This window comes from Vidua macroura, chromosome 18, assembly GCF_024509145.1.
Source record: "Vidua macroura isolate BioBank_ID:100142 chromosome 18, ASM2450914v1, whole genome shotgun sequence".
Classification (NCBI taxonomy): Eukaryota; Metazoa; Chordata; class Aves; order Passeriformes; family Viduidae; genus Vidua; species Vidua macroura.
In genome coordinates this window covers 680,836-699,218 of record NC_071588.1, presented here as the reverse complement: position 1 = coordinate 699,218, position 18,383 = coordinate 680,836, and the positions used below count along the sequence as shown (strand labels likewise).

At 47.7% G+C, this 18,383-nt stretch overlaps 2 protein-coding genes across 4 annotated transcripts in view; one reads left to right on the top strand and one right to left on the bottom strand.

The window, feature by feature from the left end:
- The first annotated feature begins 3,784 nt into the window (after positions 1-3,784).
- On the top strand, positions 3,785-18,183 carry PIWIL1 (piwi like RNA-mediated gene silencing 1). 3 transcript variants are annotated; one of them, XM_053994100.1, is made up of 21 exons: positions 3,785-3,984; positions 4,510-4,578; positions 5,191-5,392; positions 5,684-5,809; positions 6,178-6,392; positions 7,487-7,608; positions 8,223-8,303; positions 8,825-9,022; positions 9,375-9,486; positions 10,366-10,483; positions 11,119-11,236; positions 11,389-11,503; positions 11,956-12,143; positions 12,673-12,745; positions 13,075-13,275; positions 13,362-13,465; positions 13,936-14,006; positions 14,542-14,695; positions 15,527-15,652; positions 16,087-16,234; positions 16,882-18,183. In XM_053994100.1, the coding sequence occupies exons 2-21, from the start codon at positions 4,513-4,515 to the stop codon at positions 16,996-16,998; spliced, it is 2,655 nt and encodes an 884-aa protein (XP_053850075.1). In that variant the 5' UTR covers positions 3,785-3,984; positions 4,510-4,512; the 3' UTR covers positions 16,999-18,183. The 3 variants fall into 3 exon arrangements, with proteins under 3 accessions (XP_053850075.1, XP_053850074.1, XP_053850073.1); XM_053994099.1 differs by having other exon boundaries at positions 5,191-5,401; XM_053994098.1 differs by having other exon boundaries at positions 3,787-3,984; positions 5,194-5,392.
- Positions 18,184-18,272: 89 nt separating this feature from the next.
- RIMBP2 (RIMS binding protein 2) overlaps positions 18,273-18,383 on the bottom strand; it is a 108,070-nt gene continuing 107,959 nt past the window's right edge. The window contains exon 19 of the mRNA XM_053994092.1: positions 18,273-18,369. Coding sequence (XP_053850067.1) covers positions 18,340-18,369 — 30 coding nt within the window. The 3' untranslated portion in view covers positions 18,273-18,339. The remainder of the gene's footprint in view (positions 18,370-18,383) is intronic.

The window sequence follows — 18,383 nt, the reverse complement described above, 5'->3', positions numbered from 1 at the left end:
TTGTTGATGTTTATTTTCACTTTAATAAGGAATTGCTGTAGGTAGCCAGCCTGATTAAGTACCTTTAACAACTCCCTTCTGAAGGTAATTAAGTTCTGCAGTGAAATGTAAGGAATTTGGCATTAAAAAAACCATTAAGCAGGCAGATATTTTAAATGAATAAACAAACATAACTCTTTCCAACACACACATTCTGCTTTCTCATGATTTACATAACGCAAATGACTTTGACAACATCTTTATATTCTGTTTATCTTAAAATACTGCTGAGCCAAAAAAATCTGCATATTGTGTTTCTGCAGCTTCAAACCTCTGACCTGCTGGAGAGTTCTGCAGGCTACAGACAATAAAAGTTGCCACTGTGGGTGAAGAGCCCATAGCAAGGAGTAATCACTGCTCTTAAAAGCACTGAGCATGCCCCATCTAAGTGTATGCATTGAGTTTGTTAAATATTTATCCAGATTTATATGTGAATAATGGAAATCACATGCTAAAAGTACTTCAGCTGTCTTTAAGCAGCAACATCCACACTTCCATAGTTTGAAAGCTCTGCTTTTTAACTTCTGAAAGAGAATCTGGATTCTTGAGTGGGTTGCTGTGCTGACATAGTAAGCACAAGAAAACTGGCTTTGAGGACAGACTGGCAATATAAATGAAACAAAAAGAGATATTCCTAATATTTAACTATTAACATCAACAGTATCACCCACTTCTGCCTGGAATAGCAGGGAACAAGGAAAAGGAACCTTGTTCACTGCAGGTACCTCAAAAATCGTAAATGACCTCACAAGGCCTGAGTGGTCTTTCATGAAGGTGAGTATTTATTAATTAGGGAATTTCTCTCTCGTCCCTTGAAGTCAGTGTCTCCAAACACATCCCGGCCATTTAACCTTTGAGCAAAGGCACACTTGCAAACAGAAATGGTGCATGTGAGCCCTGGTGCCATCTTTTTCATGGAAAAGCTTGCTGGAGAGTTAATTCCCACTTCAGACCACTTCCCCCCGAGTCTAGGATGTTCTGGTTCTGTTGTGAAGCCCAAAATACAAGTTGTGGTTCTCTGTCAGAGCCACGGCAATGGGGTCAGCCTCAGCACCCAGAAAAAGGAGCTTTTCCCCTCTGTGTGATTGCTGCTCTGCACGTCCCCCTGGGCAGGAGGTCACTCAGCGGGTTCGAGTGCTGATGCTGCAGCAGGCTGTGGCACATCACCCCTGCTGACAGCTTGCACCACGCTCAGCAGGGCCAGCAGGGTCTGTACCTCCGTGGCAGCGAGGAAGAGGTTATGCTTACTTTTGTTTATCATTTAATGAAGTCAAAGTAAAAATGTGTTTTAATAGATCAGGGTTGTGTTTCATTGTTTCATGGTCCCACGTCAGCTTGATTAGTCAGTTAAAAAGCCACAATTTCTAAGGACTGATATTTATTTTACTCCTGTGAGACAGAGAGCATTAAACACAAGCAAGTTATGTGCATTAATTGGAAGCACTTTAAAATGCTTTAAATGCATCAACAGCTTTCCACGTACCGTATCGGATTGATTCTAAATTTCCCAAAATGTATTCATTTGGTAAATATAGACGCTATCCACAGCAAGAAACCCAGGGCTGCCAGAAGGTGACCGGGAGCTGCGGGAGTGTGTGAACTGCAGGGCAGCGCAGCCTGGCCCTGGCAGTGCAGCCTGGCCCGGGCAGCGCAGCCTGGCCCTGGCAGCGCAGCCTGGCCCGGGCAGTGCAGCCAGCGCAGCCTGGCCCTGGCAGTGCAGCCTGGCCCTGGCAGTGCAGCCTGGCCCTGGCAGCGCAGCCTGGCCCTGGCAGTGCAGCCTGGCTCTGGCAGTGCAGCCTGGCCCGGGCAGTGCAGCCTGGCCCTGGCAGTGCAGCCTGGCCTGGGCAGTGCAGCCTGGCCCTGGCAGTGCAGCCTGGCCCTGGCAGAGCAGCCTGGCCCTGGCAGTGCAGCCTGGCTCTGGCAGTGCAGCCTGGCCCTGGCAGTGCAGCCTGGCCTGGGCAGTGCAGCCTGGCTCTGGCAGCGCAGCCTGGCCCTGGCAGTGCAGCCTGGCCCTGGCAGTGCAGCCTGGCCCGGGTAGTGCAGCCTGGCCCGGGCAGTGCAGCCTGGCCTGGGTAGTGCAGCCTGGCCCGGGCAGTGCAGCCTGGCCCGGGTAGTGCAGCCTGGCCCGGGCAGTGCAGCCTGGCCCGGGCAGTGCAGCCTGGCCCGGGTAGTGCAGCCTGGCCCGGGCAGTGCAGCCTGGCCCGGGCAGTGCAGCCTGGCCCGGGCAGTGCAGCCTGGCCCTGGCAGTGCAGCCTGGCCCGGGCAGTGCAGCCTGGCTCGGGCAGTGCAGCCTGGCCCTGGCAGTGCAGCCTGGCCCTGGCAGTGCAGGCTGGTCCGGGCAGTGCAGCCTGGCCCTGGCAGTGCAGCCTGGCCCTGGCAGCTCCTATTTCTTGTCGGACTGCTCCACCTCCCGGTGAGCTGAAACGCTCACCAGGGAAACGGCTCGGCAGAGCTTCCCAGCCGCGGCCGGGACACGGGATCTGAGAGGAAATGTGCCTTCCATCACCGGGACAGGGGATCTGAGCGGAAATGTGCCTTCCCAGCCCCCGCTATCCCGGTTCACTCCCGCTATCCCGGTACACCCCGCTATCCCGGTTCACCCCGCTATCCCGGATCACTCCCGCTATCCCGGTTCATTCCCGCTATCCCGGATCACTCCCGCTATCCCGGTACACCCCGCTATCCCGGATCACTCCGCTATCCCGGTTCACTCCCGCTATCCCGGATCATTCCCGCTATCCCGGTTCACTCCCGCTATCCCGGTTCACTCCCGCTATCCCGGTTCATTCCCGCTATCCCGGTTCACTCCCGCTATCCCGGATCATTCCCGCTATCCCGGTTCACTCCCGCTATCCCGGTTCACTCCCGCCGTCCCGGTACACCCCGCTATCCCGGTTCACTCCCGCTATCCCGGATCATTCCCGCTATCCCGGTTCACTCCCGCTATCCCGGATCATTCCCGCTATCCCGGTTCACTCCCGCTATCCCGGTTCACTCCCGCCGTCCCGGTACACCCCGCTATCCCGGTTCACTCCCGCTATCCCGGTTCACTCCCGCCGTCCCGGTACACCCCGCTATCCCGGTTCACTCCCGCTATCCCGGTTCACTCCCGCTGTCCCGGTACACCCCGCTATCCCGGTTCACTCCCGCTATCCCGGTTCACTCCCGCTATCCCGGTTCACTCCCGCCCTCCCGGTACACCCCGCTATCCCGGTTCACTCCCGCTATCCCGGATCACTCCCGCTATCCCGGATCATTCCCGCTATCCCGGTTCACTCCCGCTATCCCGGATCATTCCCGCTATCCCGGTACACCCCGCTATCCCGGTTCACTCCCGCTATCCCGGATCACTCCCGCTATCCCGGATCATTCCCGCTATCCCGGTTCACTCCCGCTATCCCGGATCATTCCCGCTATCCCGGATCACTCCCGCTATCCCGGATCATTCCCGCTATCCCGGTTCACTCCCGCTATCCCGGATCACTCCCGCTATCCCGGATCATTCCCGCTATCCCGGTTCACTCCCGCTATCCCGGTTCACTCCCGCTATCCCGGATCACTCCCGCTATCCCGGATCATTCCCGCTATCCCGGTTCACTCCCGCTATCCCGGTGCAGGCCCCGCCTGAGGCGGGCACGGCCGCAAGAGGCGGTGCCGTGAGGGCGGGGCAAGCACTGCCCTTCGGCTCCCTTCGGCACTCTCCGGCAGCGCTCGGCAGCCAATCGGCGCAGCGGGCGCCTTCCCGCCTCGCCGCGCTGTCGCGTGCCGTGCGGGCTCCGCGCTGAGGGCGCGGCGGGGACAGAACCGTGCGGGGAGAGCGGCTGTCTGTGTGTGTGTCTGTCTGTGTCTGTCTGTCTGTCTGTGTCTGTCTGTCTGTGTCTGCACGCGGCTAGGCGCAGTGTCCCCGCGCGGCCCCAGGGCAGGCGAAGGAGAGGCCGAGGGCAGGTGCGGCTCTGGGTGGGGATTTTGGCCCCACGAGCGGCAGCAGGGAAGCCGGGCCCGGGCCGGGGGCTGTGAGTGCAGGGGACGGGCAGGGCTGGGCGGGAATGAGCAGGCCGCGGCGCTGGCCCGTGCTCCGGAGAAGCGTGCTCTGCTCCCGGTGTAAGCTGACGAATCGGGCTGGGCCGAGCCTCCAGTGAAGCCTGAGAGCACCGTCGGAAGGCGCTGGGTTGCGCTCGGCTGAGGCCGCAGCTCCTGCCGTGCTCTCCGCTCTGCTTGACTCAGCAGCTTCAGCTTTGCGGCGGCCTGTGCCAGCCCCTGCAAACCTGACGCAAGGGCCTTGCCCACGCTCCCCCTACGGCTCTGTCGCTGTGGAGATCCCGAGCAGCGAATTCTGCAGGGATGGCTGTGTTCTGCTGAGCCAGTTGAAATTAAAGCAGGGCAAACGCGCTAGTGCTGCTCGTGGTATTTACTGGGATAAGGCTGGGAAGGAGAAGATAGAACACTAATGCTGTAGGTCGCTTGTTTTAGAAGATGACTGGAAGAGCCAGAGCCAGAGGAAGACCTCCCAGACAGGCATCTGCTGTAGGAGATGCACCTGTAAGTTGGTTTTCTTCTTAATGAGTGCAACCAGGATTTGAGATTCATGCCTCACCTACTTCCTATTTTAATATCAGGCAGATGTGTTATGTGTTTTATGTGAGTATGCATATATTCTGCTGGGTACACCCAGAGAATATGCAGAACTTTACATTATAGCTGTGTATATTATAGCTCTGTTTTATTAAGGGTATTTTACTAAGTTTCCAGTAACATGAAACACTGAATTGTGGGATTGCTCATGGCTTAAGGTTGCTGTTCTTCCAGCCATGACACTTTTTAATGTCACTTATTCACTAGACACTAAAATTACAAAAGATGTTTTTATAGAATAACTGGTCAGTTACTTGAGGTATCAGAGGGACTGTAGAAAATGAGAACTCCATAAATTTTAGTTACAGCTTGGAAAGAGGGGATTTGCATTAGCTATTAGTTAAATGAATAATAACTTTAAACATTTCCACACTCCAGTGATGTTGAGTTGCAGGTGTGGAATAGTCACTCTGCTAGTCAGTATAGGAAAGAAGGGGTTTGGGCGTAGCCAGCTCTTGCACTGGAGTGCGTGGCTGTGCTCTCCTCGTGTGCTCTGCTGAAGTGGCTGTTTGTTCCCAGCAGTGGCAGGTGCAGCAGGGCATGCCCGGCCCTCTGCGTGGCCAGCGGCAGCCCCAGCAGCCCCAGCAGCCCCAGCAGCCCCAGCAGCCCCAGCCCCAGCAGCCCCAGCAGCTCCACGCTCCTCCAGCACAGGCAGAAGAGCCCGGGGGCCACGGGCACCTGCGCGGCTGCGAGAACCCCCTGCAGGAGAGGAGGCCAGAAGGTCAGAAAGGTTGGGAAATCAGTGTCCGCAAGAGATGTTTTGAAGAGAATACAATTAAGGCATCCTTTAGACTGTGTTTGTCTTTTTTTCTTTTCAAAATCAGATTTGTTACTAAGATTTGGAAGATGTTTGCTACATAGCAAAAGCTGAAACTTAACATTTTGTGATTACTCTTAAATTTGTCTTAATGCCTTTCAAGATTTAATTGCGTTATGTATTTTTATTTGTTAATATATGATAGGATATACGTTATATATTATTTGATTGTGATTCTTGAATTTTAAACAATAGGGTTACAGGTTTCCTCAGGACTCCAGGATTTGTCTTTAAGAGATAGGGGTGGACGTCGCAGAGATTTCCATGATCTTGGGGTAAACACTCGGCAAGCCATGGTGCACGTTCAGGAATCCAAAACCGGTATGTTTAAATTAGACTCCAGACATATAAGCAATTGGAAATGGAAGATAGTTTCCTTTATTTCTGCTCTTAATTTCCTCTAAAGAGCCAAGTAAAAAAAATCTTTAGATTGTCTTAGAAAAAGATAAGAAGTTGTCGCTGGTACCTGAAGAGGAACATGGAGAGTTGTCCTGGCAGCTGAAGGCTTTACAGAAAGCTCCAGAGGGCAGATGAGTGTCTGATAACAGCGAGCGGGGTTAGAACAGATGAGGAGCACCACTGACCTCTAATCTTTGTCTGGCTGCCATAGCTTAAAGAGATGTCCCAGCGCTGTGGAATGACTGTGAAGGGGTAACAGCCTGTAACCACGTTTGCTCTCGCTATTTCAGGTTTTTCAGGAAAGGTGATAAAGCTGACCACCAACCACTTCCGGCTGACGTCGCGCCCGCAGTGGGCTCTGTACCAGTACCACGTTGGCTACAGCCCCGAGATGGAGGCGCGGCGCCTGCGCTCGGCTCTGCTCTTCCAGCACGAGGAGACCATTGGCAAGACCCATGCCTTCGACGGGTCAATACTATTCCTGCCAAAGAAACTCGAGAACAAGGTGTGACACCAGAATGCCGCTTTAGTTTTTATCGTGACTTGCATTTTCTTCTTGTTTCTTGCTAGCTAGGCCAAGTTAGGGAATTGATGTCCCACAAGCAGTGTTTAGATGGATTGAATAGATCAGTATAAGCTAATTTGTGCAGAGAAATTTGGTAATAAACTTCTGGTTCTAATGCTTAATTTCTGCAGGCTAGAATCACCTTCTGCACAGAAGTGATAATACAGACGACAGTCTTTCTCCTTTAGTTTCCTTTGTACTTACATCTTTTCATACCTTCTGTATTTTAACGCCCCACAGAATTGAAAGGGTGGATGAGTTGGGTGTATGTGGCAAGGTTTTGGTAGCTGGAGGAGTCAGGGTGCTCCTACAGGAAGGAGCTCAAGTTGCACACAGTCATTGCCAGCCAGCTTCAGAATGGACCCATCACAGGCTGAAGCCAAGCCCATCAGCAAAGTTGTTGGCACCTCTGTGTATTTAAAAAGCAGGGAAAAATTGCAGGGCAAAGAAAAATCTGAGAAGAAAGGAGCACAGAGAGGGAAAGGGGGAAAACACCTCTGTGCTGGTGGTAGTCCCTGCCCCGTGTGTCTTGTGCCACTCCTTGCTTCACTGCAGGGACTGGGTGTAACCAGTACTGTTCATAGAGGGGCCACAGGAGTCTGGAGTGAAGCTGAGTTTGGAAAAGGGAGCAGGGAAGTTGTTTTCACTGTGGGTGCCAATCTTCATCTTTTTGCTTCCCAGTACCTGAATCAGTAATTAAATATATATTAGTTGGCAATATGTTAAGTTTATTTCCTCAAGCTGAGTCTTTTTCCTGTCATGGTAATAGGTAACTTATGTCCCTGCCTTCATCTCGAGTTCAGCTGCTTTGGGGCTAGCCCCATGCTACCCCTGAGTAGGGTGAGTTGTCTTCACCCTGATGAGCAGAGTCTTTCAGGTTGTAGTTTACAGTCCTAGTGGGAGATGGACTCCACATTTCAGTTAGTCTTGAATTATTACTGAGAATAAAAATGGCTAAGTTTGGTATTACTGGAACGAAATCCAGGGACAGCCCTGTTTGCTGTGGTTTTGTTATCCTCATTTCTCTTTCTCAGGTTACTGAGCTGTTCAGTAGGACTCGAAACGGGGAGGATGTGAAGATAACAGTCACACTCACTAATGAGTTGCCACCCACTTCACCTACTTGCCTGCAGTTTTACAACATCATTTTTAGAAGGTTTGCTGTACAAGTTATGTCTTTATAAGAAGTTACTCTAAAAATATCTGAAGTAAGTTTTTCCATTCCGAGGAATAGGCTACAACAAATAAGTATTATAAATGTAAATTTTTAAGCCTTTCTGGCTACTGTTACTGTGGGGCTAACCACATCTGGCAATACTGTAATGTGCAGTTGTGTGTATTTCTGGGCCATGTCAGTGTGAAAGGAGTTCATGCTGTTGTAGGCAGTTGCAACACCCTACCCTCCTCTGTGTGTGTGGGTTTGCCTCTTAAAGCAAATAACAGAGCAGGACATGGAGCTGGCCATTTCCTTCTTTGTGACTGTAGTCTTTCCTCTTGCCCTTGGTACCTGGCCTGTGTGGTTCACCTGAGACGTAGCCTCTTTGGACTGCTACCTTCAGCTGGTTGCTGAAGGGTGGAGTTGGACGTGAACTTCTCACCTGATGGTTGTTAATAAGTGTCCATGACCTTTAGAAATTGAGTTTAATGGGAAGTTCACATTTTACCTAGTCAGATGAACAATGAGTTTGTGCACAGGGATTGGACCATGCATGATGTGATGATGATAATAATAGTAATAAGGCTAAAAAACATCCATTTTTCTCTTTTCAGGCTTTTGAAGATGCTGAATTTGCAGCAGATTGGACGTAATTATTACAACCCCAGTGATCCAGTCAGCATCCCTAACCACAGGTGAGGCAGAAAGCCTTGGCTTTCAGAGGGGTGCTGGGGCAAGGGCTGCTGGCTGTCAGGGCTGCCCTTGTTCCCTGCAGGATCCCTGCAGGGTGCCTGGTGCTCCTGGCTGCCCTGGGCCTGCTGTACAAGCTGGTAGGCCTGAGTTTGCTGGGGGCCATCATGTGGCTGTGGTGCACTCCCTGCTGCTAATCTAACCTGCACAGCCTGGCTGGTGGAAGGAACTAGGCAGTGTCCTGCTGGATAAACTGCTGCTCTTTTTCTTCTAAAAGTGTCCTGAATACCTACACACTTTGTCTGTGAGATACCTAATAGCATGAAATGGATTTCCTACCTGACTAAAGACAGCTACCTGTAAATTATTTTTGATTTTGTTAACCTTCAAGAGCTTGTTTATGTTTGGATAATGGCTTCATTGTGCCATCACTGCTCTCTGGTGTGTGTGACTGTGGGCAGGAATAAGGGGTGAGACTAAAGATGCTCTAAAGCACACTAAGATTTTGTGTGTTCTCTTTTGCCAGGCTGATGGTGTGGCTGGGCTTCACAAGTTCCATCCTGCAGTATGAGGAGAACATCATGCTGTGTGCAGACGTGAGCCATAAGGTTCTCCGTGGGGAGACAGTGCTGGACACTATGCACAGCCTTCACTCCCAGGTTGGAGAGGAGAGATTCAGAGACGCCTGTGCTAAAGAGCTCATTGGTTTAATTGTTCTCACAAAGTAAGTCTTCTTGGACTCTTGTTGTCTAGGAGAGCTCTTTATACTCCATGTCCTGAAGTAAGCAATAAAGCATCAGAAAGGCTGAAAATGCTGTCGTTGTCAAGCTAGCAAACTGATCAAGGTGACAGCATTTGCAAAAGCAGGAAGTACACATTGGTTTTCTTTGATTTTATTACAGTTCAGCTTGTGGTAGAATTGAGAGCCTATTACAGTTGAAAACTTGAAGTTATTACTTCTGAAAGGAGCAAAACTTCCAACTTGCATGAGTACTGACAGTAACTTTGTCATCCCAGTGTATTTCTTTTTTATTTGAGTTAAGATTTAAATAAAAAGTGATGAAACGTTTCTGTAGGTACAATAACAGAACGTACAGAATTGATGACATCGACTGGGATAACAATCCAAAGAGTACCTTTAGAAAATCAGATGGTTCTGAGATGAGCTTTGTGGACTACTACAAAAAGGTATGAAAATGTAACTCTGTGTTTTATGCTTGGAATATTCAGTCATTGTTACAGGTCTACTTAGGATGCATGGATTTGTAGTTCATAGTATTTTTAACAGAATTTTGTTTAAAGGGCACTGTGTAATCTGAGATCAGTAACTAACCTGCACAGCATGGTTTGGTGGGAGTAGTCCATCCCAGGGAGTAGTTGGTCAAGCAGAAAGGCCAGGAGGGCTTCGTGGATGAGCAAGGAGCTCTTGGGAAAGCTCAAAAAGGAAGCTTTGGGAAGGTGGAAGCAGGGACAGGTAAGGTGTGAGGAATACAGATACATTGTCACGGCGTGCAGAACTGAGGCTGGAGAGCCAGAGCACCTCTGCATTGAGTGTGTCTGTCACAGCTTGACCATTGAGGCCTCCCACTGCAATTGTCAGGTCTTCATGCATACCAGCTTCAACGGGAACAGGATGGAACTTAAGGTTATGGGAAGGTTAAATTTCAGAAACTTCACTTGGCAATCTTGTTTGATTCTTGTGATTTCTTAAATTAAATTGCTCTGTAGGGCAGGAACTTTGTCCATTGCTGAACTGGAAGGAGCATGCCAATTCTGAGTTAGATACCCAGATGATGATGCCTCAAGCAAGGCACAGGCTTTGTTTCTGTTGTCTCTTACACATCAGTAGTTTGATGGCATCAGTTGAGAGAATAGCCTTTGCCTTTTCTGACAAAACCAGTTCTTCTGAGATGTGCTAATTGAAAAAGGTTGCTAGTTGCTTTTGTTTGTTTTAGGAACAATGCTTGTTTTCCAAAGTGAGCATTATTATTCAGAAATAATAATGTTTGTTATGAGTAACTTGTTTGTTATGAGTAAATTAACATGCAGTCTGTATTTCTGATACAGCAATATAACATAGAAATTAGTGATTGGATGCAGCCCGTTCTGATCAGTCAGATGAAGAGGAAGAGAGGGAACATACAAGGATCTGTGGCTCTGATTCCAGAGCTGTGCTCCCTAACAGGTACTGTAGTATTTTTCCATGTCAAAGCATCTATCAAACCATAATGCCTACTGAAAGAGGTATTCTGACAGCAGCTTTCTGCAGAGTTGAGGAAAACTGGTTTGTTTGTATAAATGTGAGTTCAGGAACACATTTTGTAGCTAAAAGATTGGCTATTTAAATGGGACTGGAAAGTTTGATGGGGTTTGTTGTTGCATGGTGTTTAGCTATGGTGTTCAACATCAGCACTCTGATATCAAACTTGTAGAGAGTTTTGGTGGTAGAACTTCTGTTGAAAAAGAGCAATTTACTAGAAATGGATGATAATTTCATAAGATACATAAATACATGTTTTGCTCCGAGATACTCACTTTGCACTAGCAGTATCTGAACATCTCAACACTGTTTGTTTTGATTTGAAAATGAAACTGAAGAGCTGCAGTGCCTTGTGTGGTTTGCTCTCAAGTGCAAAAATCCAGGATTTTTTTCTGTGCCAGTGGGGATGTATGTACAGGAAGCAACTGAAAACTTTGGCTACTACTGCCACCACTTCCTGTGTCTGCAGGACATGCATCACTAATCTGCACGAGCTGCAAGTTTAATTTTCATAGTCCTTCATCTTAGCTTGGACTCAGGAAAGGCTTTGCTGTTGGCAGGACTGACGGACAAGATGCGCAGCGATTTCAATATGATGAAAGACCTGGCCATCCACACACGGCTGCCGCCTGAGCAGAGGCAGCGTGAGCTTGGGAGGCTTCTGAACTACATCCAAAAGTATGGCACCTTCCTGTCCTCTCTATTTCTGTCTCATGAAAGATGTGTATAACAAACTTCTCGCAGCAAAGCTTCTGAAATCTTACTAGCTTTAAAAAAGTCAGCAGGAACAAATTTCTCACGTTTTTAATTCAAATCTTGTTTTTAAACAGAGATGACAATGTTCAGAAGGAGCTCCGAAACTGGGGTTTAAGCTTTGATTATAAATCAGTGTCCTTTACAGGAAGAGTTGTTCAAGGAGAAAAGATCTTTCAGTCAGGAACCATGGTAAATAATAAATCAACTTCTAAAATCTTCTGGGTGCCTCACTGATGAAACAAGTTCTTAAGGAAGGAAATAGTACTTTTTGGTTTATAAGTGAAGGATAAAGACTGAAAATGTTACACACAAGTCTTTGTCCAAGCAGGAGAGTTGGAAATTTCTTAAGTTGTTCCCAAGCTGTGGTTGGAAACCCTTGAAGGCACTCCATCACAACAGGGTTGTCCCTGCAGAGCAGTGCTTCTGGTCAGGTACACGGTCTAGGACACCAGAGGTGTTTCTCATTCGTTTCCATCTATGAAAAAGGTACGAGGCTTTCAGGTGAAAAGCCCCACATGATTTCAGTTGGGTAGCTAGAACACAGGCAGTGTGTTCAGTCACAGGTAGAGTGGCCCATGTGAGCAGTGGAGGTGTGAATTAAGTCAGAGGTTGTTGTCAGACTCCAGCTCTTTGCTCTGCAGTTCGATTACAACCCTCAGTTCGCCGACTGGACCAAGGAGACGCGCGGCTTGCCCCTGATCCGCTCGGTGCCCATGGACAGCTGGCTGCTCATCTACACCCGCCGCAACTACGACGTGGCCAACACCCTGCTGCAGAGCCTCTTCAAGGTCACCCCGTCCATGGGCATCCACATGAACAGGCCAAGCATGTGAGTGTCCTCGCTAAGCTGAGGAAAAATTGTCACCGTGTTAGGGCTGTTCCGTGAGGGGAGGGTGCAGTGCCGATGTCTGGGAGATTTGTAATAAAGCAAAGTTGCTTTTGGTATGCAGATTGTTCCATTTTCTCTTGTGATTCAATTTCCTTACTCATACTTTTATTTCTGAGAGCTTTTCATATGCCAAAACTAAGAAGTATCAGACAGACAGTCATTGAGCAAACCCTTCTCTAACGAGTATTTTCTGCTGACTTAGGGTGTATTCTGATTCTGATCTCTTCTCCTTGCAAATATCCTCCCTTGAGTACCGTACTTGCCTTTAATTTTGAATTTCATTGTGTTTGGAAGCCTAAGTTTGGAGGTGATTCCTTTTAATCTTCAGATGTGTGAAAGTGGTTTGTTAATAGGTGTAAATGTGACATTTCATACACTATTGATGCTAGTGAGCTTTTATGCTTTTGCTGAAGTTTCAATAGGTGTTAGTTGTTCTTTTTCTGTAAGTATTTTCTCTCTCTCTTTTCAGGATTGAAGTAGATGACAGAACAGAAGCATATTTAAGGGTTTTACAGCAAAGGGTTACCCCTGACATAAACATAGTATGTATCTGAATCCGTAATTTCAAATCCTGTTTATCTCTGTAACTGGTGTTTAGTGGGATTTGTTCTCAGAAATGCAACTCTGGGTTCCTGAGAATCCACTACGTACCTGCTAATCCTGCTGTGCAAACCTAACACTGACCATGGGTATCCTTCTGGATAAGAGCCTTTGGTTCTGAAGTACAGACACTGACACTCTGCAGTTCTTTCTTTCACTGTGAACATTAGAATATTTCTCTTGAGCATAAGAAGTTTTTCCTGAAAAACTCTTTAAGTGCTGTATAACTCTGAGAATGCAGCTTCTTACAGAGATTCTTTTTTCTTCAAAGGTAGTTTGTATCTTGTCTAGTTCCCGGAAGGATAAATATGATGCCATCAAGAAATACCTGTGTACAGAGTGCCCCATCCCCAGCCAGTGTGTGCTGGCTCGCACTTTGAGTAAGCCGCAGACTATCATGACGGTAGCCACAAAAATTGCCTTGCAAATGAACTGTAAAATGGGTGGAGAACTCTGGAGTGTTGAGATCCCCGTAAGTATTTCTTTACAAATGGTAACTCCTCTTTGTGAGGCTTTATTTAAAAAGCGTGGTTCGTGCTGTGTGTGATTGCTTTGCAGCTGAAGAAGGTGATGATTGTGGGCATTGATTGTTACCATGACACCGTCTCTGGGAAGCAGTCGATTGCGGGCTTTGTCGCCAGCCTGAATCAAACAGTCACACGGTAAGATCAGCGTGCCAAAGGTAAAAATCCCCCAAAACAGTAAAAATGACCTTTCCTTGGGACTGAAAACCAGCTTCCATGTGGTGGTCCATCAAGAAAATTCAAGATTAGTTTGCTGTAGTGGTTGATATGAAATGTATTGTGAATTTTTCCCACTCCTTGAAGGAGTGGCCTTGTCCCACGTTGCTTAAGAGAGGGGTCAAGTGGTGGGATGAACAGAGAGCATGAGGGTGACAGGGTCTTTCCCCTTTTGACTAGTGTGAAAGGCTTTTCTTGGTTGCAAAGAATTTTAAGTCATGCTACGGCACCTCTACCACAGGGGGAATATTTTCATAAAACCCCAGCTCTTCCTTGGCTGCATTGACCCACAACACCCCTAAAGACTAAGTGGCCGTGGGCATTTAAAAATAACTTCATTGCAGTAAGCCTGGGAAATGCTTTGAAGGCCTCTTTCATTTTGTTCTTCACAGGTGGTTCTCCCGCTGCGTTGTTCAGAGTCGTGGGCAGGAACTTGTGGATGGAATCAAAACCTGCTTGCAAAGTAAGGGAAGGAAAGGAAAGTTCTGCTCTTGTGCAGCCAGATCTAAGAACTGACAACTCAGCTTCCTCAAAACCCTCCTCTCCTGCTGCCCTGAGGGGAGGCTTTACCAACCTGCACTTGGATAACAACAGATTAAACATTCTGTTGTAAATATTGCTGAAAATGAGTAGCGTCTTGTGTAAATCTTTCACTGATTCCCACATTCTGTTGCAATAATTAAAAACTACTGAGCGGTGCACTTCCAAGAGTGCTTTAAGGGAGTCTGATTTCAAAGAGGACAGCTCCTGCTGTGAGAGAGGCCAGCAGAGCAGGTGTGTCCTTGGGTCCTTTCTGGTTTTGGGTGCACAGGCAAACCAGAGCTCTTCCCTGCAGGTATGTTTGTGTAGCATGATGCTGACCCATTTCACTGGGTTAGTGTAGGATTGAGGGCCTTAGTTTTCCAACTTACTGCTGTTTTTTCTAGGAATAAAAATCCATTTTTGTTTTGGAATGAATTGTCATTACAACTAATGGCTTTTTCTCTTGTTTTTCTAAGCTGCTCTCAGGAACTGGTCGAAATGGAATAAGTGTTTGCCCTCTCGTATTTTTGTGTATCGTGATGGTGTTGGAGATGGACAGCTCAACACTTTGGTTAATTATGAAGTGCCTCAATTTCTGGATTGCTTGAAGAGTATTGGTACTGACTACAGGTAAATCTCTTTGTACCAACCCTCTTCTTTACACTGCCAGAGAAATAAACACTGGGATACAAAATGAGGCTATGGATGAAGACTGTTGTCTTTCCATCTGAGCTGATTTTCTGACCTGAGCTCAGATAGCTGCTTTTCTGATGATTATTTACATGATTTCAGATACTTGACTTGTAATATAATAGGAAAATTCTTTGCACATGCACCACATGACTGCCATGCACATGTGGGCACATCCACTCTTTGGGCATTCTTGATGGATGTGATAATTTACTTTTGCCCCATTGGTTGGTCATAGCCTGACTGTTATGTGTCTGCCAAGGCCATTTTTTTTCCTCTCCACTTCTTAAAGGAAGTTGTCCAGCCACTTACATTTTCAACTTTCTGCTTTGAAACTTATCAGCTGCAGTGACTTAATCTGCTCTGAAAAATAAAAATATTTCCTTACACTGCAGGCAAGCAGAGCAATTGAAATGCTCAATTCTTCTGTTCAGGTTTGTTAATGGCTTTACCAAAAATACTGTTAAGACACAGTGTTTTGTATAGGAAACAATGGGGTAGAGAGTAGAAATCCAGTTTTTATTTAGAAGATCCCTTTTTGATCCATTTTTTTCTCCATGAAGTTAAAGGAAAGTTGGATTGGTGAAAAATAATGTGAATGTTGTACCTCAACTAAAAATCTGAAGTTTTGAACAATGTCTTATTTAATCTGAATCAGTAAAGACTCACATGTGAAATGAATGCCCTGGAGCTCCAGCACATCTGCTCCTGAAATACTCCTGGTGCAGTTTTCTAGGACAGTACTGTTTGTTCCCTTTTCCTTTCTTTTAGCCCGAGACTCACTGTGATTGTGGTGAAGAAACGAGTGGGGGCCAGGTTCTTTGCAGAGATTGGGGGAGGACTCAAAAACCCTCCCCCTGGGACTGTTGTTGATACGGTGGTGACCAGACCAGAGTGGTGAGTTCCTGCAGAGGTGACACTGCTCCTGCCAGCAGCCTGGTCAGAAAGGAAATAGATCCAGCAGTGCAGGGACTGTAGGATCCAGTGTAAAAATACTTCCCACACTTCTGTGGCTCAGGGGCTGGAGAAAATGAGCAGTGTAAGCTAAGTGCATGTGCAGGGTGGTTATCAGGAGGAAAATGGGATAGAACAAGCAGTTAAGGTTGTCATGGTCTCAAGACCTGGTCCATGTAATAAGATTATTCACGTTCCTCCGGGTCTCCTTCCTTTCAGACACAGAGGGAGCTTTTGTGGCCAGAGCCTAGGCTTCCTCCTGGGGTTTACTCAGTAAGCATGAAGTGACTCTGAGAAAACAAGACAAGTAGACGGGGACTTGCATTTTCCCAAGGCCCTCGTGTAACAGAGTGCTGGGCGCGCTTTCCCCGCGGCAGGTACGACTTCTTCATCGTGAGCCAGACGGTGAAGAACGGCTGCGTTGCGCCCACTCACTACAACGTCGTCTACGACACCAGCCAGCTGAAACCCGACCACGTGCAGCGCCTCACCTACAAGCTGTGCCACATGTACTACAACTGGTCGGTGAGTGCTCCCTGCAGGGACAGCCTGCACTGGGCACCTACAGCCTGCAGGAGGCTTTGAAACCCCCTGCAGCTGCAAAGAGCTGCAAGGAAGCCTTGGCACCTAGAGCCGTGTGAGGACGGGATGGTTTATAGTTACCTGATCTCTCTGAAGGTTACAGCAATCTGTATTCTCCCTAGCACATACTTGTTGTGAGTATTGTTCCCAAATTCTGTGTCAGAAGCAAAACTGAAATAATTTCTCACCTGCAGAAGTATCCACTCCTGTATGTGGAGGTGGAACTGTGTTGCTGCACACCCAGCTCAGCTCATGCCTGAGGTGTGCTTCAGCTGTGTCACTTTAGCAGCCAGAAATATCAGACACCACTGAGTCCCACCTTCTGCACGGCCCAGCACTGAATGCAAACCTGTGTAAGAGGTGTCAGGAGGGCACTGGAGTTGGGAAGTTTGGGGTTTTTTGCATCTGTTCTTCTGTTGTGTTGGGTGTATGTAAAGTTACTTTCACAAATCAGCATAAACAACAGGGCACACAAATTTTACAAGTATGCAGACTTCGGAGGTCCAGGGGTCTTTGTTACAGTGACTGCATGCTTATTTAAATTACCTGAAATAATTGCCTTTTTTTTTTCTTTTTTCTCCTTTCTGCAGGGTATTATCAGAGTACCTGCTCCTTGCCAGTACGCTCATAAATTGGCTTTCCTCGTGGGTCAGAGTATTCACAGAGAGCCAAACCTGATGCTTTCAGACAAACTGTACTACCTCTGAAGCTGAGTTACCAGCCAAACAGAAGAGAGCAGTTCCTCTCTAGGGAATGTAGAATTGTCTGGGCTTTTGGTTCAGTTTTGGTTTTTCGTGAGAGACGTGCACAGGATATGTGCAGTTGTGGAAATTATTTTATTTTCATTGTACCAAGGAAAAGCTTGAGATTTGCATTTTGACCAGGTGTCTGCTTGCTAGAATAACTACACAAATTTTTATGATTTTTGATACTTATTTACTAAAGTTTTTCTCTGATTATTCCCAAAAGTTTATTGGTTGTTCTTATTTACATTTTGAGAAGTCTTACACAGAATTACTTCTTGCATGGGAGACAGAGAGTTACGCAGACCAGAATCCAAACTCTTCGGCTAGTATTTACCCTTCTAATTTTCAAAATGCTTCAATATTGTTGATTTCCTGTTTTCTTGGTTAAAACGAGGGCCAAATTTGCCTCCTGAACTGTGTCATACTGTAAGAGGAGGTGACCAGAAGCTCTTGGTTACCAGGGCTTTGTTTGAAGGCTGTACAGCGACGCAGAGCCTTGGAAGGGTTTTTAAGAGTTCCTTGCGAGGGATTTGCCAACGGAGCACGAACCCTGGTGCTGCCAGGGAGCAGAGGGGAGCGAGGGGCTGGGGGCAGTGCTGCGTGTGCCAGTTCACCCTTGGCTCAGCTGCTGCCCAGGCCTCCCCACAGCAGTGAGGGCTTGGGCTGCTGCAGCGGCTGGGGGGACAGGGACTGTCCTGGGCCCTGCTCCTGCTTTGTAACTCCGGGCTCACTGCCGGGTGGGAGGAGAGGGCTGGAGGCAGCATCACTGCACGTTCAGCCCTGGGAGGAGCTGAACTGCTGGGCTGCTCCTGCTTCACACAGGCTTCTTCACTGAGAAATGCCATTTCCATCAGGGAGTATCAGTGCGCTGCCAGGCTCGGGGTTTTTGGTTTTGTAGTTCCAAGCAGTGGGGAGCAGCCCTGGTTTGTTCGTGTCTGAGGTTTTCACTGGTCACGGCTGTGCAGCCCGTTTTGTGAAACTAACAGCAGGTGTGGGGATGGAGGTGGATTTCAGATTTTTGCAGTAGCACTGGCAAACTATTGCACATGGAGAAATTCAGATTAGTGCTGGGTTTCTTAACCACCTTGTTGTGAACCTTGTTGCTTTTCTTTGTGAGATTTAAATAAAGTTGTTGCTGTAATCCTTGCCCGTTTGAGCCTGTCCTGTGTATTTTGTACTTCACCACTGGGCTTTGGGCACAGATGGGACAATTGCTGGAGTAACTTTGCAACCTTTTTTTACCTCTGGGGAGCTCCTGCAGTCGTGCAGATAGAGGAGCCTTTCTTTATTCTGCAGTAAACTTCAGCGGCCATGGACAGTTCTGAAAAAAGGCTGACACAAGAAGC